This window comes from Chlorocebus sabaeus, chromosome 15 (assembly GCF_047675955.1).
Source record: "Chlorocebus sabaeus isolate Y175 chromosome 15, mChlSab1.0.hap1, whole genome shotgun sequence".
In the NCBI taxonomy this organism is placed as follows: Eukaryota; Metazoa; Chordata; class Mammalia; order Primates; family Cercopithecidae; genus Chlorocebus; species Chlorocebus sabaeus.
In genome coordinates this window covers 34,551,254-34,573,167 of record NC_132918.1, presented here as the reverse complement: position 1 = coordinate 34,573,167, position 21,914 = coordinate 34,551,254, and the positions used below count along the sequence as shown (strand labels likewise).

Here is a 21,914-nt window from a genome sequence, read left to right as displayed (position 1 = left end):
AAGCAATATGAACCCTGCTGAGGTTAGAAGCTCCCTCTACCTGTAAAAAGCAGGCCCAGTGAGGGGCTCCTGCTGAGCCATGCAGTCAGTCTTGGAAAAGAGCTTCGTTCCATTTGTCCAAACCCAGAGAAGTCACAGTCCCATCTTAGGCTCAGCCTAGGCAAGATGAAGGCATTCCAAAACATGTCTTCTATGCCTTCCCACCTCCTGCTATCCAGTCTTTCTGGTTATTACCGCAGGGACCAGAGCCCTCAGACTGCCAGCCCAACCCTCTGTGTCCATCTTCACAAGGGTTCGTCTTACCCATAAAGTGGTCCTGTCCCCTCTCATCCCATTCCCTTTGTACAGCTGACCTTAGCAACTAAGAGGAGGTGGTTCTATTTTCTCAGTATAGTAACTTCCGTTTTCTCATCACAAAAGCAATATGTGCTCAGAACAAAAAGTTTAGAAAATATAAATATGTAAGAAATAAAAATCAAGCACTATTTTACCACCTAGAATGACCACCACTATTTATATTTTTAGTGACTATTTTTAGGCTTTTTTATCTATGCGTTTTTAAAGATCATACTGAAACCAAATTTTTCTCTTGCTTTTTTTCATTTAACATGGTAATGCAAGCATTTTCTTGTTTTAATAAAATGCTCTTTTAAATGTAATTTCAAATAGTAATACATCTTATTGATAAAACAATTTGAGTCTCCTGTTATTGAATAGTTTTCTTCCTTTCAACCTTATAAATAACTACTATGATCCATTTTTTTTGTACATAAACCTAATTTCACATTTCTGAAATTTTCTTGTAGATTGATTATTAAAAGTAGAATTATCAAGTCTCGACTTGGAGCTTGATTCAATATATGGAAGAAAAGAGCAGTTTTTTGTAAGCCCATAGTGTCTTGGTGTGAGTGATGGGACAGTGTAGAGAATAGAGTAGAAGATACACGATACATGTTGTATAAATGAATAGGCTTAATTCTATTAGGATTATCTGCATTTTAAAAGACGAAATTTGTTAACAAATGCATCTTACATTGGTATAAATTCAGACAGCAATATTTATAAAATTGAAGAAATAGAAGTTTATAGTGAATACAGGACTGTAGACGGGGATGGGGCTTGTAATAAGCATTACCTCAATTCTCACTGTGAAAACCATAGCCTATCATGGTCAAAGTAAATGCAGATCTTATGACCTTGCCCAGCTCCTTGGTCAGTCAGTCTGCATGGCCTGGCATCACACTAGGGACTGAAATCTATCCTCAAGAAGCACTCAAGCTTGTGGGAGAGACAGATTTGCAGACAACACACAAAGAACCATGAAAAGGGCAGAACTGAGAGTTCTGAGCACAGCAGTGGAAGAAGTTACCAGCTCTTCCTAGGGAAGCCCCCTTGGAAAGGAGGATTTTGGAGCTGGATCTTGAGTAAGAACATGTGAGAAAACCTTTCCAAGCAGATGCAAATGCAAAGACACATTCTTCCTAATCCAGAGAATCCTAGTGATGAAATGCCAGTCTCGTCTTTCTTTCCCCACCCCAGTCAGCACCTTGTCATGTTGGTCACTTACATTTTAGTGAGAATTGGTTACTCTGACTTTCCTCACAGCAGAATCTGATGAAGAGAAAAGAGATAGAACCTGAGAACTGGAGGTACTTGGGACCAAAGGGGCAGGAGAGAATACCATTAAAAAGGAAAGGAGTACAGACAGGAAGTAGGGAGCCTGAGACAAGACCCCTGAAGTATTCCATAGGGAAAGGGAGTTTAGGCACATAGAGTTGTACAACAAGGCGATGCCTATTTTCCAAACCCGAAAACCCTCACCAGTATGGAAGTGTGACCTGGCTCCAAGTGAAGGTTACCTAACCTAATCCACAGAGTATCAGTGCTCTTCTAAAAGTCCTCCAGCAAAGGTTAATCCCTTGTCTGTTTTACAATTCCATTTTATTCACTCTTCACAGAGTCTGTAGCAGCTTTTGGATCTTTTCTATCTACTCTGTCCTGACTGAGAGGGGTTAAGCTGGTCGCTAGCAACCTGCCTTCTATCTGTCTCTCTAATCTCATCTAGTCCTGCTCTCCCCTCACACACCAAACTCCACCAGACTCACCTGCTTTCTGCTCCTCAACCTTGTCCCTACCTCAGGGTCATGTTATCTCTCTGCCTGAAATTCTCTTCCCCAAGGTATTTCCAAGTCTGGTTCTGTCCCTTCCTCCAGGTCCCCGCTCAAATCCACCTCCTCTGTGAAGCTGTTTCTGACCACCTTTTCTTTGCCTTTCTCCTGCATTTAAGCTTTCATAGCACCTATCATTCATTGAAGTTATTTCTTTGTTTACTTGTTTACCATAGGTCTCCCCCACTAGGATGTAAGCCTCATGAGTCAGGAACTTGGCCTGTTTTGTTCACTGCTATAACCTTAGCACCTAGAACAGTGCTCAATAAACATGAATTGCATGAATCCACCTTTGATATATGGTCTATTAAAGTTTATGTCCTTAGCTCCTTGCTCATAGCAGCTCCAGTGTGTTCATTGAATTGTACTGAAAGTCACTATTGATTTAGCCTTTTTAGGCAATGTCACCTCAGTTCTTCCCAGTGTTCCTTTCCATTCCCCTTCTCAAGCACTTAACCCCACACCCCACAAGCTGTGAACATGATCTCTTCCAGCCACATTGCTCTTCCTATCTGCAATCAGCAGAGCACACAAATAACTTCATTTTCTCATCTTTTCAAAACTGCAAAACAGGATGAAATAAGTTCTGATAAATTTTGAACCAATGTGAGTTGTTAATTTCCTTCTGCTCTATTTTCTTACTCTGTTGTTTCTGACTGAGATGAGTGACAGTTCACCAACTCCCACCACTGCCGTGGCGTCAATCACAGAGAGACTGTGGAAAGTGACAGGGGAGGGGGTGCAGTGGGGCGGGGGGACATGGAACAAACAGGAAGGCGCTGGGAGGAGGTGTGCATGAACTAGCTCAGGCAGCAGAAACTTTTATTTTTCTCCTTCTCTAGGCCTCCAAAAATGGCCAAACTCAGCAGGGACCCTATTCCAGTTCTCAGGGCCCTTCTAGGCCTACTTGTTTCTCTAGGGAATAGCTAAGAATCAGGTCACTTCAGATGGACAGATCATGTGAAGGCAGCAAGGGGCAGAGGAAGATCACACACTTCAATATCACACCATACTCCTTGCCCCTCTCTGCAACCTTCTGGATGTGCAGGACCCTGGCCCATTACCTAACCTCTCACAACCTCCTTCTCTCTCGTGGCACAAGAGTGCCTACTCAGAATGGTTGCCTGTGCTTCTGTGTATGGATGGTGTGTAAAAGCACCTAGAGGGTGCAGTGGCTCATGCCTGTAATCCCAGCATTTTGGGAGGCCAAGGTGGGTGGATCACTTGAGGTCATGTGTTCGAGACCAGCCCGGCCAACATGGCAAAACCCCTTTTCGATTAAAAACACAAAAATTAGCCAGGTGTGGTGGGGCACACCTGCAATCCCAGCTACTCAGGAGGCTGAGGCAGGAGAATCACTTGAACCTGGGAGACAGAGATTGCAGTGAGCCAAGATGGTGCCACTGCACTGTGGCCTGGGTGACAGAGTGAGACTCCATCTCCATTAAAAAAAAAAAAAAAGAACCTGAGTTCAGGTATAGGCAAAATAATGAATGTATTTATGTTCACACATTAAGTGAATAAGAAAAAACATAGTATAATAGGTTGTACTTTTCCATTTCAAAAGTCAGAGACATGTGCTTACAGATGCTAAACATTCTAATTAATGGATTCAAAGTAGATACAAAGCTTTACTCAGTTGTTCAGTTTGGCATTATACTGTCCAAAAATTAGGTGTAATTGGAGTTGTGACTAACATAACCAGCCGCAGTGTAGAAAGCACCTACTTTACATAATGATTTTCACTCTCATTATATAGTGATACTGAAGTTGAAAATTGACTTCTTTAGGGCCAAACCAAAGAATTCTCAGAGCACTAGCTACTCTACCATCAATATTGGGCTCTAGCCTATGAAATTCTGTCATCTAAATCTTGCCTAGAACCAGTCAAGTCATTCAACTTGAATAGAGTATCAGCAGTGATTTTAACCAAATGGAATTAATTACTTTAATTTTCTGGGATGGGTTAATTCACAAATGCATAAAGTAAGTTTATTTCATAGGAGTCTATAGTTGCCATACAGTGATTAATTAAAAATGCTGAAGTCAATTAAAAAACGTATTTGCAGTAGTAAAAATTCACCCTGGCCCAAGGAGGGGTAGCTTTGATTTCATTTGCAGGAGAACTTCAATTAGGTTTTATCTTAAGGCCCTAATGAATATATTCATCTGGTGCCTTACTGTATCATGAGAGGACAATCTTTTCACCTTTCCTCCCTTTCATGTGTTTATGGGAAGGAGTTTTCCTTTTATATCAAATAAAATCAGGATTCGCACCAAAGGACCTCTGCATTTAGAAGGGCAATGCCCACTGCTTGTTGCAGGTATTTCCTAGTCATCATGAGAAGGCATAATGCCTGGCACTCTAGTCAGACATCACTTCGCTGCTGGTCACTGCGCAATGAGATACATACAATACCTTCACTTTTGAGACACAACAAACCAAAAAATGAAGAATAATAAAAAGACCAAAGTAGAGGTTCAAGAATAAAGATAAACTAAAACCAGAACTAGCCTGACCAAGCATTAGTCACTTATAATGGCTCAAAGTAGCCATGGGCCAACTGTATTCAATGTTATTCTTCTGGAGAGAAAGAGCATCATTAACTTCAAAGTCATTTACTAGCTTTTGATGCATCTTAGTAGCTACTGAGTAAGCATGTGCTGGATTAGAAAAGAAAATGAACAAAAAACAGAAACAAACCAAAACCAATGTTCTGGCAATGTGAGAACGTTTGTAGATAAAATGAAATTAAATAATGAAAGGATGTTGGCTTCAAGAGATCTTCAGTTTTCTTCTGCTTTTATTTAGGTTTTGGGTCTACTCTTCAAGGCTTCCTTACTACATTTTTTATTTGTCAAGCCTAGTATTCAACTATAGTTTCAGAATTGTTAACTCATAACCCTGTGAAAAACAAATTTGCCAGGTAGAGTACCGTGTTTGTGTATAGTTTTTTTGTTATTGTTGTTCTTAGCTTTACAATATCCAGTCAAAAGACTGGTTTCCAAAATTATTTGTCAGGCCTTTGCTCCCGTCTCCTTCAGTGTGGTATGCCATTAATCTGTAATACAGTTAAATTCATTTATCACAGTCTGTATTTCATCTTGGGTCCCTCCAACATTCTGGTAGATATTTTTTAATTTGCATAGAGTGAAATTCACTTTTTGTGTTTCTACAGTTGTATGGAGTTTAATAAGTGCACAAAGTCATGCTATTGCCCATTCAGAGCGGTTCCATAATCTCTCAAATTCCCTCATGCTGCCACTTTGTAGTCAAGCTCTCCCCACCTCCAAATCCTGGTAACTACACACCTGCTTTCTGTCCCTGTCGTTTGTCTTTTCTAGAATGTCACGTAAGTGGAATCATACAATATTGTAGCCTTTTGAGTTTGGTGTCCTTCGCTTAGCAAAATGTCTTTAATTCTTTTATTGCCGAGGAGTATTCCTTTGTATGAATGTACCCAAATTTGTTAATCCATTCATCCGTTGGCAGACATCTGGGGGACTTTCAACCTCTGGTGTTTGTGAATAAAACTGCTATAAATATTTATATGCAGTTTTTTTGTGTGTGAATGTAAGTTTTTAATTCACTTTGGTAAATATTTAGGAATGAAATAGCTGAGTCACATGGTATAGATTGTTGAACTTTGTAAGAAACCTTTAAACTGTTTTTTAAAGTGGGCTGTACCATTTTGCATATCAACTAGCAATGTATGAGATCCCATTTGCTCTGTATCTTTGCCAGTACTTAGTATTGTGTGTTTGTTTATTATCTTATACTTTCTAACAAGTATATAGTCATATCTGATTATGGTTTTAATTTATATTTTCCTAATGGTGTTGAGCATTTTTTTTCATATGCTTATTTGCCATCAAATATCTTCTTTGGTAAAGTATCTGTTCAGTACTTTGGCAATTTTTAAATGGATTTTTGCAGATATTTTCTTTCAGCACGTAACTTGTTTTGTCATTCTCTTAATAGTATCTTTCTCAGAACAAAAGTCTTAAATTTTTATAAAGTCCAATTTTTAATTTTTTAATGGATCATCTTTTTTATGCCATATCTAAAAATTTTGTCAAGACCAAAGTCACACATATTTTCTCCCATTTTTTCTAGAAGTTTTATGGTTTCATATTTTACGTTTAGATCTATGATCCACTTTTCATTAATATTTGTATAAGATGTGAGGTTTGTGTCCAGGTTCAATGATTTTACATAGAAACAATTATTTCATTTGCCCCATCACCATTTGTTGAATAAACGATCCTTTCTCCATTTAATTACCTTTGCATCTTTGTCAAAAATTAGTTAATTGTACTTATGTGACGCTATTTCTGACCTGTCTATTCTGTTCCACTTACTGTCTATTCTGTTTCATTTATATGTGCTTCACTCTTTTTAACATATGCCACACTGCCTTGATTACTGTAGCTTTATATTATATCTCGAAATCAGATAGTATGAGTCCTCCAATTTTATTCTTTTTCACATTGTTTTGAATATCTGAGTTCTTTTATCTTATCATATACATTTTTAATCATGTTGTTGCTGTCTACAGAGCATTTTGCTAGGATATAAATTGGGATAATATTTAGTCCTTTGGTCAAATTGAGGGGAATTAACATCTTAGCCATATTGAGTCATGCAGTCCGTGAAAATGACATGCCTTTCTTTTTAGTTAGGTTCTTTTTCATTTCTTTCTTCAATGTTTTTTAGTTTTTAGTATACGGAGACTACTCATATTTTAATAAATTTATAAACAAATATTTCATTTTGAGGGTGCTATTATAAATAGTATTACTCTTTTACATTTTGAATTCCAATTGGTAATTTATTCCTAGGAATATGATTGACTTTTATATCTCGATCTTATATCTCACAAACTTGCTAAATTGGTTATTAGTTCTAGGAGATTTTTGTAGATTCTTCGGGATTTTTTTCTACATAGACAATCATGTCTTTGATGAGAGACAGTTTTATTTCCTTTTTTAAAATATGGATGCCTTCTTTCTTGCCTTATTTTACTATGACAGTGAATAAGACAACAGAATTGTAATAGTCAATCTAAACATAAAAGAATGAAGAATAAAATAATATCTAACTGTGGGCTCCACATCAGAGAGGTAAGAAAGGCTTCTCAGACTTTGTTATTGGATCATTCCTTTAGTCACTGAAGTATTGAGTCGCACGTCCATGGTACTAAGTATTATGAGGAAGACAAATATAAATCAGGCTTGGAGTCTACAACTGAGTACTTTGCAATTGAGGAAAGGTAACAGGGCACGAATAATAGTAGCTATATAAAAAGAAAGTGGTAAAGCTGCTCAGAGGTAAACAGAGAGAGAGAACAAGATTGAATCTAGAGGCAGAAGAGCAGGCCAGGAGCTATCTGTCATGAGAGTCTGACCTGGTAGTGACTGTGAAGAAGTCAGGGTGGTGCTGGAGGAAGCTGGCTCTTCTGGATTTGCTGGCTCTTCAGGATTTGCTGACTGGCTGTAGAGGCCAAGGGAGAGGAAGAAGACAAAATATGCAGGTTTGAGCTTCATTGTTTGGATGGAGGCTGACCCACAGACTGACGTTCTGAATTTGAAATATGCACTGAAGATTCAGATGAGGTGACCAGCGGGTGGTGTAAAGTCCTGGAGTTACTAGAACTAAAAAGTAGAGTCAAGGCTGAACATAGGAGTAGAGCATGGTCAGGATTCCCCCTTTCACCCCAGCCCCAAACTCTAAGGTTGCAAACACTCGGGACCTGGGACTTGGCCCTTCCATTGGAATAGTGACCACAGTTAACTGGAGAGGTAGAAGGACAAGAAGAGTCTGAGAGGGGATAGGACCTGCTAAGCAGGTTCATGAGCTCCAGCCTCTTGTAAAATTAAAAGAAGAAGTCCTAACACCTATGCTAGTTAAAAGAAAGGCCACGATGTTTACTATGTTCCTCCACTCAAAGCGGGGTTCGAAACTCACTTATGGAGGCAGGAATCTGTCTCCTGAAATAAGGTGAAATGAGTTGCCCCTAAGTACCAGGAGCAGAGCTTGGATTCATCCTGTGTTTGTCTAATAACAGCTTGCACTTACAGAGCGTTTACCATGTGCCAAGCACTATCTTAAATGCTGCAACCCTTACATTGAATCCTCACAACAACCCTATGAAGTAGTTTCTATTATTATCCCCATGTAACAGATGGGACACAGAGAGGTTCCATACATTTCCCAAGGCTTTGCTGATAGTAAGTGATAGAGGCACTGCCGCACTATATTGCATTTCACTCAACTGCCCCATGTCTTCTGGCAAACCACAGAGCCTCCCTGGCCAAAAAGAAAGTCACAAGTGAGTAACAATACTGTCTGTATCCACAGCGAAGCGATAGCATTACAGCACCCACTGCGCCTGTTATGCACCCAGCACTGTGCTAGGTGGTAGGAATATGCAGACACCTTAGACACAATCCTGGCCTCATGGATCTCAGTCTGAAAGGGGAAATAATCTCGTACACAATAAGCATAAGATTCACTGTGATAGATGGCACTCCGACGCAGATGTGAAAGACATGGCACTTAGAGAAACAGGCATTAATTTTCTGTTCCTCTGTCAAGGAAAATGAAAGGCAGACTAATGCATTATGGCTGAAAGCATTTACTTTTGATTAAGTGTATATTTAAATATCACCCTCCTCCTCAGTCAGGCTCATTCCTCGGTCTCTGCTGCATTGCTGACTTTGCTTTCTAAAGACAAAGTGAGATATTCACCCACAGCAAATGGAATAAGAAAGATAAAAGGCATAGAACTCCTACCTCAGATTTTTTTTTTGTTTTATTTTGCCTTTGAAAACTCATTACGGTGAAAACTAATTACAGCTCTCATCACTAAGTGAATGCCAGAGAAGGCTTTCCCTTCATTTTGTGGAAAGAGCTTTTAAAAACATTACATAAAATACACAGGATTCCAGTTAATTTGTAGTTCAAAATATGTAAAAACCAAATCTGTGACCTAGTAATACTTGCACTTCTTTATTAATGTATTAACAAGTTCTAGGTGTGGGTCAAATACCACAATTTGCAAGTGGTAATGAGTGTAAATGGTGAGAGAAAATGATTTTTTGATGTCTCCAAAGAAACTCTGAAGTGATACAAAAATACCTGTAGTTTTTGATGGTGTCAAAGTCACAAGCAGTAACATGAGGACTTACGGGGTTTCTTGCCTACACTGAGACTGGAAGGATATGCTAACTTTCAGTTAAAACGTGGTGAAAAATAAAGATGTATTTTTCCTATTCAAGTTTATGTATCCCCAAATTATACGCCCTTGAGACAGACATTCCAGATTCTTCTGATTTAAGACTTTTTGAGTTACTGATGTCTAGCTTTTCTGCTGCCTTAGATGCTTGAGACAGGAAAAGCAATGAGTAGCTCTTATTTAAGGGCTAAGTAGACATGAGTGGGCACTTCTCAAGCCCACCTCCACAGAACACTCAAGTTTGTATGGTTATATCCACACAACTTTATGTCACAGCTTCATTTTCCCTGCTCTGGTGATCATAGAAACAGTTCTAAACGCCTCAGACCTCTATCATTTCTCCAGAGTGCCACCTTCTTCCTTGCCTCTTTTATCTATCTTCGTCCTCTCATTCCCACTTTTTCTAATTCCCACTTTTTCTAGCAAAATAATTTACAATTCACATATAATAGATTCAGGCTATCTGTAATGTCTAAGCACAAATTCATCTAGGCTGGAAGATCATTAGGGCAACTGAGAGGATCATTAGGTCAGGGAAGTGGGTCTTGAAAATCACAGAGGCAGCCTCCTACCAGATTTTGTACCCATACCAGAACCAGATTCAGTGTTTAAAATAGAGCTTTTCCTAAGAAATAAGAAAGGCAGAAAGCAACTAGCACTAATTGAACACTGAAATATGCTAGGACTGGTACTGCATTTATATTGTCTCACTTAACTGTCAACAAAAGTAGTGTGCTATGATTACCTCCACTTATGAATGAGGAAAGAGACTTTAAAAAGCCAAGCAACCTGCCCAAGGTCACACACATCTGGTGAACAGCATTTCTACACCTTTCCTCTCCTTGGCCCACTCAGCCCGGCTTCCCATCCATGACACAACTAAAATGGCTGCCACAGAGTCAACAGCAATCCACAAAGCTGAACATGAAGGGAATTTCTCCACCCCACTCACTGTGCTCTATCTCACCGCAGCCTTCAACACTGCTGCCCACTCACTCCCTGCTGAGACCATCCCCTGCTTTGGCTTCTCCACAGACACTTTCCTGGTCTCCCCCTACACCTTTGCTGCTCCTTCTCAGTTTTCTGTGCCGACGCAGCTTCCTCTCCATCACCCATAGTGCTGGAGCTCCTCAAGGCCCCATCCTGGGCCCTCTTCTCTAACAGAACATTGGTTCCCTAGGCAGCTGACCCAGCCCATGGTGCCTGTTACCTTGGATACTCAGAAAATCCCTCTCCCTACTCTGAGTTCTAGGCAATTAACCTTGGATGTCTCAAGGATGTTCAGTCCCCACGAGATTGCCCAAAGAATCAAAACCCTTGTTTCCCCAATGTCCCCAGTGAACACTCTACTTCAGTAAAAAGCACCTGTCTTCACCCAGCTGGCCAAATCAGAAATGAGAATGGCCCATTATTCCTTCTTTTTTCACTCTCATATTCAATCAAAATACTAAGTCCTATAGATTTTACCTGCTGGGGATATCTGGAATCTTCCCCATCCTCCCTACTCCACTAAATCCGATTTCAAGGTAGCACCATTTCTCATTAGGATTAACTAAGCAGCCTTCTAGCTTCTCTTCTTACCTCCCTTCAACCCATTTTCCCTGCTAATGTCTTCCATTACTCCATATTAAGGGTCAAAATCTGCAACATAATGTTTAAGGCACTGTTTGATCTGGCTCCTGCCACCCCATCAGACTCATGTAGAACCACTCAACTATTTGTTTTCCCCTTCTCTATTGCCTGGAACGTATTTCAGTTCTTCAATTACCCATGCTTCTTCCAGTCTCTGAGCCTTTGCACATGCTGTTCACTCTGTTTGAAATGCAGATCCCTCCTCTCTTCACTAAGTTTCTTCCTACTCTTCCTTTGGATCTCAGTTTCAATATTACTTCCCTAGAGAAGCTTTTCCTAACTACCCATATTAGGTCAGTTTTCTCAGGGTCCTAATTTTGTATTTAGGGCCTACTGTCCTTTTATTTAATATTATAATCAAATAATTAATCTATTTAATATCTGTCTGCCCTCCTATGACATAAGCTCCATAAGAGCAGCAACTATCCGCCACTCAGCCCAGGCTCACAGCCTAGTCTGAGGCCTGGTATGTAGGTAAAATTTGGTACAACTCCTTTGACCTAATTAATTAATTATAGGAAAGTCTCTTTTTTCCATACTTCTCTAGACTTTTCTAGAAAGATATAGATCATCAGGTGTTTTATATGACCAAAGAAAATGAATAAGGACCTAGTTGGAATTTACAATTGACAAATGACTTAAAATTTTAAATCAAAGAATCTGGAAGAATCCTATTCTACTTTGTTGCTATTTTTAAAAAGGTAAGAATAAAAGTTTCATTGTGCCACCTGTTAATGTCTGTCCTCAAAATGCCTGGCTAAATCATTTATATGCCTGGTGAGTCCCAAATGAGTCATTATTTACTTACCAACAATGATGAACAGTGCTCTCATAAGAAAATGTTACTACTATTTGTAGCCACCTTCATGGCTGTCAAAATGTATGTTACCTTGTAACTATCAAAACCAGCTGACTGGAAAATGAACATGATTTCTGCTCATGTACATTATTAAATGTGCATTTCTTTTAAAAAAAAAAACCAAAACCAAAAAACCCAAATCTCATATTTGATTAGTAACTTCCAGGTAAGGCAGAGTATGATTTAGAAGGATCAGAAAGATGTTCAAATAGAGTGAGACAGCAAATGATGTAATTCTCTGACCACATGAAAACCAGGTCAAACCCAGCTTGTTTCTGCCAGCCTGACACAGCTGCTGGAGCCCCTTGCATATGCTTTCCAGCTGTCCCTGTTACGTCAACCTTTAAATCGGGGATTTTGCCCCATGCATATGCTTCTTGCTTGGTCAAATGTAAGGCACATATTTTTGCAAGCTACTTTTCTCAGCCGTTTAAAACTGTGAATAAGGTCTAAGATACATACAACGAGAAACAAGCCATTTAAAACAAAAAAATTTGGGTTACTAATCTGCTTTAAGCCTCTTTGACTTGTAAAGAAACTGTGAGCATCAGAGTGGCCTGCAATACTGAGCCTAAGTGATGCTTGATTTCAGTTCTCACTACTCCAGTATTGCCTTAAAAGCAAAAAAAGCCCAGTGGATGCTCCATAAAATGAGGCTAGGAATTACATTCAATGCCTCTGCCATGGAACAAATTATTGTCCTGAAATAAGGTCAGCCATGTGTTCACTGAGTGGCGAGTCTGCCTTCAGAAAGAAAGGGGAATCACAACCTTTGAGCTCTCAAGAAGCTATATCCCTTCTCCAGATAACTCTTTACTGATGCTTTAGGATTTCCGAAATTTGACTGACAAAACTCAGTGTTCTGTGCCTCCACATTGATGTCATTTGTTTCTAATATTAGCAGCAGAGCAGTTCAGGTTCACCTGAGAAAAAGGAGACTTTATTTTGAGTCGAACAGGAGCAGATACTAAAAATGAACATGGTGAGCCTTGTTTCTGGTATATCTGACACAGATAAAATAGTTAAACCTGTGCAGTGAAACAATTTTGAATCCAATGGAAAAATAATTCATTCTAATTGGCAATTTGATATGCTTACAGAATTTTTATGTAGCCTCACTTATGGGAACACTAAGGAATTAAGAAATAGAATAATATTATATAAAGTTGGCTTTTTACACAATGTCACATAAGATTATGAGGTATTTGTGAAAATTCTGCATGAGTGAGATGAAGGTTCCAGGGTATGCGTTATAGCCCAGCATGATTAGCAAACTTGGCCATTATTTGATGTTAAAGCCACACAAGCTACTGAACTCATGAGATCAAATGTGTCAAGTATTTGGGTTTCTATTATACAGCAGATTTTAAGTGGCTTAGAGTAACTGGAGAACAGCTACATCTTCACTTAGTACTGCACAAACATGGATAGCGACAGGACGATGCAGACGTGCCATTTGGAATAGCAGAAATCTTGTTGGGATTTCATGCTCTGAATTGGAGTTAGCTAGTTCCTCCTACCTTCTCCAGCTGCAAAGTGAGCGGCACCGTCCTGTGTTGGGAGTGTCTTAAGTGGTACACACCTCACAAAGAGACTTACATCTGGACAAAGTTAGGGCAATGCACATATAGACCCAGATATATCTCATGCAGAGAAAATGCCTCTCACTTTAAAAGTGACCACCTGAATTTCATAACTGTTCTCTCTAGAGGATGAGGGTATTTAGAAAAAGCATTAAAAGTATTAAAGAGTTACGGGAAACAAAAATAGCAAGTCTCAAACTGGGGACCTATCACCACTATAGCAGTATTAGTCTGTAATTGAATTTTTCTTACATTTAAAATCTTGTAAAGCTTTCTTTCCAGAAAGGCCATCCTGGGCGTTTAAATAGCAGTGGCAAGAAAATGGGCCATTAGTACTTGCTAGTTTGCAGTTTGTTTTTGCTGACAGTTCTCAAGTTTGGTCTTCAAAACCCATAACAGAGTGATCATTATCTTAAGTTGCTGCCATAAGGAAAATAGGACAAGTCTCCCCATTTTGGATGCGAAATGTTGCTAAGTACCCAGTGATATAACTTTGCCTTATTTGAGTTTGTTAGAAAAATCTCTGAACTGTAGAGACTTAGCCTTAGAACTGTCTTGCTCTGTAGAGTTTTCTGCAAGTCACTTCTCCCTACTGAAAGACATTAAAAATACATGAAAACCCTTATCTAGATCCTTTTCTCCATGATACCCACAAAGTTATGCAAATATAAGCCCGAGGAAGCCACCACCTCACGTGTTCCCAAAGATCTCCATGGTAGGATGTATCTGATGTTACTGGAATTACATGTTTGTTTTTCTGTGTCCCTCACTGGACTCTAGGCTCCTTGAGGGTAGAGGACCATGCCTTGTTCTTCTCTGTATCTCCATGACTTTTTAAAAAAATTCTCCCTACAATATAGCATTTGCTCTAGATTCCAACCCTTCAAAATCAGTAGACTTTTAGACTACCAAGAAAAGTCTTTTGTCTGTACATCTATTGATTTCTGAAAAACTACTAAACGAACAATTTCTTACATAAAGTGTTTTCACTGGAACAATCCAATTATTTTTCTCCTATTTAGTTGTTCAAAATATTTTCCACATGCCTCTTTATGCAACGGTTTTCTTCCAGCTGGACATGTCCAATTCATATGGGAAAATTTAGCACCATGTCTGTTGGAGGGTAGGAGTCAGAAAGCACCAGAAATCACTATGCCTTGCATTTGTTTACAGTGTAACACTTTAGCACACATTCTCATGCTCTGGCCCTACAAACAGTGATGCTAGGCAAATGTCATAGACATCAACACTACATCTTCCGAATGAAGAAACTGAACCCCAGAAAGAAAAGGGAGCAGTTTCCACAAGGTCACTCAAGTAGCTGTGGCAATGGGTCAAAAGCCCGGGTCTTTCAACTCCTTGCATTTTTATGCAGTTTTTATTATGTTGTGCAGTTGAATGTGTTGCTTAGGAGGCATTTTACAGAAAACATTAATAAGCAGTGGAAAAACTTGTGATGCCAAAATGGGAGTACTAATTGCTAAGTCTAAATAAACCAAAACTGATGACAAATCAAGGGAGAACTTGGAGTAGTTCAGCTGTGCCACCGATTTGGAAGTTTTATTTGTGTTGTTTCCTTTGGTGTGGGAGCAAGAAGGGAAACTGTATTTTTATGAGAGCCTCTTATCATAGAATAAGGGCGCACTTTTCTACAATGTTACAGTTATTTCAGCTTCACCTGCTCACTTTGGACCTTTACACTAATGCTATGAGGCACCCTGTCTCTGAGAATTTGTTTTCTTCTCTAACAGCTGCTAGTCAGAAGACGGAAAAATGGGTTGAGTCTGGATTTCCACGAAGACTTATAGGCAAATGCATACTAGAGCTCCTAGTTCTATCCTTATTTAGAAAGCAAAAATATATTTCTTTTCCTTAAACTTTTGGGGATAAAGAACTATCTGATGTTCCCATGGTAATTTTACGTAATCTTGAGTTTAATATATATATATACACACACACATACACACACACATATAGAGAGAGAGTTAAATATGTATATTATATTAAATATAGGATATAGTTAAAATAACCTAAAAGATAATTTTGTATTTATTTTAATAATTCACATCCATTAGAAGTAATATTCTGTTTTAGAAGTCAGTTTGTTAGTCAATAAGTCAAAAATATTTATTAAGGCTCACTGTGTGTCAGGCCATTCAACACAAATCAGAACTGTCTAGTCCAGGATGGTAACGGAGGAAGGAGTGAGAAGTGGTCAGCTGACAAATAATGAATGAATGGTTGGTGAATAAGGTAAAAAAGTTTACCCTCAAGAAACTCACATTCTAGAAGGAGAGAGAAAGCCAATAAATGGGTAAACAAGTTAATAAAGAAGACAATATGGGACTGAGAAGCTATGTTCTGTGAGGAACATTTTGTTCTGTGCGGCGCCTGAACAGATTTTGAGCTTCCTGGTGCCTGAGTGGCCATGCAAGGGAGACTTGTCTCAAGACAATATGCCTGCATCTGTGGCTCTGTCTCTACCAGGACTTGTCAAGAATCATGCCAAAAGGGAGATACGATATTCACTTAAGCATGTACAGTTTCACCTGAGGAAATGATGACCAAGTGTTGCTTTGTTTTTATTATAGGAATCTTGGAAAATCAGGACTCAGAGTTTCTTGCTTGGGTCTTGGTAAGTACTGAGGGTGTGGTGTGGGGGTGGGCTGGAAGGTGGGAGACTGGGGAGGGCACCAGGGGATGATTGTGGTCCAGGCCAGGACCTGGTCTCAGGTGAGGAGGAGGCTTCCTGGCCAGTATTGCCCCACTTCTCCTTTTAGCCTTTCTCTTCCCATCATGACCCTCTCCCAGGGAACCACCATGTTCATGGTTCCTTACAGGGGCCCATCGAGCATAAGGCAACCTAATGCTAAAGAACACCTCAGAGAAAGGGACTCATGTGTCACTCCCATTTAGCAAGTATGAAGGACTGCATGGCATGCATTTTATAGGTTCAGTTCACCACTCCCTCAATTCACCTGAATTTTTTCTATCTATCCTTGTTTTCCCTTTGCCTAATTTCCTCACTTTTCTATATTATTATGCATTTTATATACTTTTACAATCTGCCTTAAATATGTGGGGGGGGCAAGGTGAGATACACACAATCACACATACATTAATATGCATTAATAAATAAAAATTGTTATTCCTCCCAGTCAATATTTAAAGAGGATTAAATAGAGATGGCAATTCTAACAGCATAAAGTCGTGGAATCTGACTGTGAAACTTGGGGAGGCTTGAGGCCTCCAGATATCCCTCAGGCCCAGGAAAAGGCAGCCTTGGCATTCTGGCCATTCAACACAAATCAGAGCTGTTCTGTGACCTAAGTCTAGACCAGAATGGTAACTGAGGAGGTATTGAGGAGTAGTCAGATTGTGGCTATGTTTTTAAGGGAAAATCCGGAAGATTTTCTGTTGGGTTCTATGTGGAAGATGACAGAAAAGAGAAAAGTCAAAGATGACTCTAAGGATTTTTTGCCTGAGCAGCAGAAAGGAGGAAGTACGAGTAAACGAGGTAGCAGAATGAGAGAAAAATTTAGGTAGATTAGGAGATTGATTTGGGACATACTAAGTTTGAGATATCGATTAGGCCTGCAATAAAAATTGTCAAGTATGCAAATAGACATATGACCCAAGTTTAGAAAGGGGAGCTAGATATATTAACTTGGGAGTCATCAGCAAGTAGATGCTGTTTAAGCCTGGCTCCTGGATGACAGCACTACGGGTGTGCGTATAGACAGAATAGAAAACAGAGGCACATGGTCTAAGACCTAGGAAATCCAACATTAAAAAATTGAGAAACTGAGGAGGAGCCAAAGAAAGCTGAAAATAAAGCAAGCAGAGCAGCAGGAGACCAATTAGAAGAAAATGGAGTCCTGGAATCCAGATGAGCATTTCAAGGAAGACGGAGTGACTAATCCGTCAAATGCTACTCATACATCAAACAAGATGAGGACCAAGAATTGGCCATTAGGTTCAGCAACATGGAGGTCATTAATGACTTTTACAAGGTCTGTTTTGGTGGAATGGTAGAGTTTAAAGCATAATAGGAATGGTCTCTGGGAGAATGCAAAGAGACAAGCTGAAGGCTACTCTTTTGGATGATGATTGCTATAAAGAAAAGCAGATAAATAGAGTGGCACTGAGCTGACAAGGGGGATCAGAGTGGTAGCTTTTGCACATGGAAGAAACGACCACATATTTATGCACTTATGGGGAAATCTTTTTGAGAAGAAAATATGATGCAGAAGGAGAGACAAGAATATCTGGAATGATTTTTTGAGGACACGAGACACACACAAGGAGAGAGTGCATGAAAGAAGGCAGAGTACATGGGCTTTGAGGCTAGCAGGGCGATTGATTGGGTAGTGGAGGGGGAGGTATCTTGTCAAAGTTCTCTTCTATTGCTTTTATATTCTCAGTGGGAATCAGAAGCAAAGTCATCAGCTGTTAGTGACGATGAGAAGGAAGTGTTAGAAGTATGGAGAGAAGACATGCAGGAGAGAAGAATGAATTGACCAGGGCTAGGCCACACAGTGACAAGACAGCATTAAGGACCAACTTAAGATCAGTATGATTAAATTTGAAGTGAGACCATGTCTATAGTTATGTGTTTTTCTTCTAGCCATGTTCAACTGTGCAAGTCCAGGTGGGTTTTTGTTTTTTTAAATAAGATGATAAAAGGAGGGCAAAGATGCTGAGGGCTTGTGTAGGGCAGTCATTTTAATGGTGGAGTTGGCATTTAAACTGAGTAGAAAGGAAAATGAGGACTAGAGTCAGGAAATGAGCCAGGAGCTAAAATGAGGGAGCTGAGGGACTGTGAAAACTGGATAGGATCAATAAAGTATACATCCCAGAGGGACCAAAGAATTGTTGAAGCAAAAACATTAGAGAGTGGTTGGAAGGATAGAAAGTGGTTGAAAAGGGAAACATTTGAAACTGGGGTTATAGAGGGGTTCAGTTATTGTTAGTGACATAGTCTATGGTGTGTCCATTGGGAGAGAGTTGTGGAGGTTGTATAGAAGGCGAGATCAGTGAAGGAGAGAAGGTTAAGGAACTTGGAGGTAAAGGTACAGGGAAGATCATCTTTGGGGTCACTGAACTCACTGAAAAGTACAGCAAAACTAACATTGGAGAGTGACAGTGAGAAATGAGCTAAAATTTTCAAAGAACGAGAGGGAGTCACCAGGGTGGGTCAGTAACTACAACACGAGAGCCCTGAGGATGTGTGAGATTCAGAGCTGGCATGTGTGAGGGGGTATTTCAAAGACATGGAAAGCCACCAGTGTCTGAGTTTTTCTGATTTTTTCCTAATAATCTGACTTGGGAGGTGAAGGCAGTAATTGTTCACCATAAGTCTAAGGTAATTTGACATTTGCTTAATTTATGGCTCTGATATTGTTACTATTTACTCATATTTGAAAGACCCCGGAGATTCATTACCAGGGACACTCTGACCTTATTTTTTTAAGAATATCTTTACAGTAAATAACTGTTCAGTATTCATTATTGAAAGGAATTACCTATTAATGTAAAGTAAGAAATACATGTAGTGCGAAAGCATTGGTCAACTATTTACAAGCTTGTATCTATGGTGGAAAATAGTTTAGTCAATAAGTACACAGAAAACTCAACTGAAAGCCCTTAAGACAATAACAGATTCAGGTGCCTGTGCAGTCCCAGTCTCCAGAGACCAGTCTCCAGTTTTTGTTTATTTATTTATTTTTTAAAACTGTGGACTGTATATGAGCTGCAGGCATTTTAACGAACTTTGAAACAGACTTGATTCAGGAACAGCAAATTCTGATTTGAGCTTCAAGTTTTTCGAAGAGCCTGAACACTTGTGATAAGACACTGCATGAAAAATAAGAGGAAACAAGGAAGATCATGGGGCTGACTGGCTTCATTCAAAACAGGTAACAAAGCTTGACAACTTGAATAAGCACTCTTTGAGAACTTTTCTGAACTGCCTCTATAAGCCAGAGGAGACAAGAAATTCATAGAAAGAAATAATGCACCAGCCTTAGATAATTTGTCAGGCTCTGCAGACCCCAGCTGTCAAATCCAAATGGAGCTGGGTTTACTGCTGTAGGCTTAGGATGTCAGTTCAGTCACTACCCATGTTCAACTGAGGCCTTAGAAATTAAGTAGTAAAACTGCCAGGAAATCAAAAAGCTATAGATGTCTTTTCTTGAAATACTCTAAAAGTCATAGTTAAAGCTAACAATTCTGACTTTCCTCTCTACCAGAGAAGGAGCAGCTGGAAGTTCCTTGCTCTGCTAATTTTCCTTTTGGTGAACTAAGAGCAAATGTGTAAATGGGAGTAGAAAGGTGAAGTAACTTGAGAGTGAACTGATGGTACATCCGAAAGAACACAGCTCTGCCAAGGAGAGAAATGGGAAAACATATTAATATTATGTGGTCAATCCCACCTGTGGGTTGCTGTGGCTGGCCTGCTCTGTAAATATACTGCCCATTATTGTCAATACTTGAAGTCAAAAAACTCATGGGAAAGGAATAAACTCAGAGTGACCAAACTTACCCCAATCTGGTAGGAGGTGGAACTGTCTTACAAGAGAAAAATGGTAGAATTTACATTAATTCACTCATTCGTTTATTCATTCTTAAGCAAACATTTATGAACCCAGGCATTAGTTACAGGAGATATGAGGACAAGACCATGGAGCCTGCCCTCAAATTTATCATAGTGCAGTGGGAGTTAGGCTTGCAAAAAAACAAACTGATAATGTATCTGACAGATGCCATAATGGAGAGTACAGGGCAAGTGAAGCGCGAAGAAGGTCTCCTGGGGGATTTGGGATAGCTTGATGTGGGAACAGGGGTTATCACTTGGCTTGACACTTGAAGGGAGAAGTCAAGTGGAGAGGGAGGGCAAAAGGTTTAATACAGGAACCAATGCAAGCAACGGCGACTCCAGAGGGAGACTCCACCAAGGGGAGGTACTTGGGGAAACAGGTCACATTTATAGAATATTATGAGTACAATGTATTGGGGAACAGCAAGAAATGAGCCTGGAAAGAAAGCTAGGTCTGATTATAAGAACCCTTGTTTGCCTTGCTAAGCCATTTAGCTTTGTCCTCTATGTCTCTGGAATTCCTTCAAATCCAAGGGTCCCCAGATCTCAACAAACACTTGCGGGACAAGGAGGAGCAAAGGCTCCATCTCTCTCCACTCTCTTCCTTCCATCTGCCACAGCTTCCATCAAAGCAACTCCACTTTTTCTTCATATTATTATTTTTTTAAAAAGTAGACTATGTTTTAACACAGTTTTAAGTTCACAACAAAACTGAGCAGAAAGCACAGGGAGTTCCCATACACCCCTGTCCCTACACATGAATAACCTCCCTCATTATCAGCATCCTTCACCAGAGTGGCACATTTGTTACCTCTGATGAACCTACAGTGCCACAACATTATCAACCAAAGTCCATAGTTTACATTAGGGTTCACTATTGATATTGTACACTCTATGGGTTTTGACAAATGTATAATGACTTGTATCCACCATTATAGTTATCATACAGACCAGTTTCACTGCTTTAAAAAATCCTCTGTCTTGCCAATTCAATCCCTCCCTCTCCTCTAACACCTGGAAATCACTATCTTTTTACTGTCTGCTTAGTTTTGCCTTTTCCAGAATGTCATATAGTTGAATCATACAGCATGTAGCCCATTCACATTGGCTTCTTTCACTTAGTAATATGCATTTAAGTTTCTTTTCATAGTTTCAAGTTCTGTGTCTTTTCATAGTTTGATAGTTCATTTCTTTTTAGTGCTTCATATTAAATTTTGGAAAACAAAATTCATCCTATGCCAAAAACAGTTATCAAAACCTTGCTCAAGCTTGCGATAAGCCATTGAAAACCTTGAGTCAGGAATAAGACATGATCAAAGGTATTAGAAGTAACATGAAGGCTATAATAGAGGAAACAGGGTTGAGGCTGGAGGCAGGAAAATTAATTAGGAGTTGATGATGAGGCAGTGGTATGAAAGATGTAGAGGAAGGAGGTGATTAGGAGAAAAGAATAAATAGGACTGGTAATCTCTGGATACAGAATAGGAGGTCTTCCTGAGTGGAGGAGGATGCCCAGATTCCTGGATTTGGCATGGAGGTGGATGAGCTGAAATCTCAGAGACAGGAGACACAGGAGGGAGCTGTGAGGGCAGACAGCACTGTTGGGGAGTGGTGACCAAGGAGCTTGTGACCTCCCAGCTTCAGACATCTAGAGAACAAGGGGAACTCTGTGGAGATCTCTAGGCTGGAAATGCAGACCTAGGAACTTCTAACAGTGGTGACCCTAGGATTGTCATTGAGATCACCTGGAAGCACAGAGGACTGAGGTGTTTGGACAGGTTTAGGACATCTGGCTCATGGCGTCTGCCTGACTGTATGCTCCCTGAGAGCAGGGAC

The 21,914-nt window shown here is 39.7% G+C and overlaps 1 protein-coding gene across 2 annotated transcripts in view; it reads left to right on the top strand.

Moving 5' to 3' along the window:
• Window positions 1-21,914, top strand: part of KCNAB1 (potassium voltage-gated channel subfamily A regulatory beta subunit 1) — a 386,124-nt gene that overhangs the window by 254,166 nt on the left and 110,044 nt on the right. For both annotated transcript variants that reach the window (XM_038002671.2, XM_008008619.3), the window contains exon 2: window positions 16,072-16,115. In XM_038002671.2, the coding sequence (XP_037858599.1) occupies window positions 16,072-16,115 (44 nt within the window). The remainder of the gene's footprint in view (window positions 1-16,071; window positions 16,116-21,914) is intronic.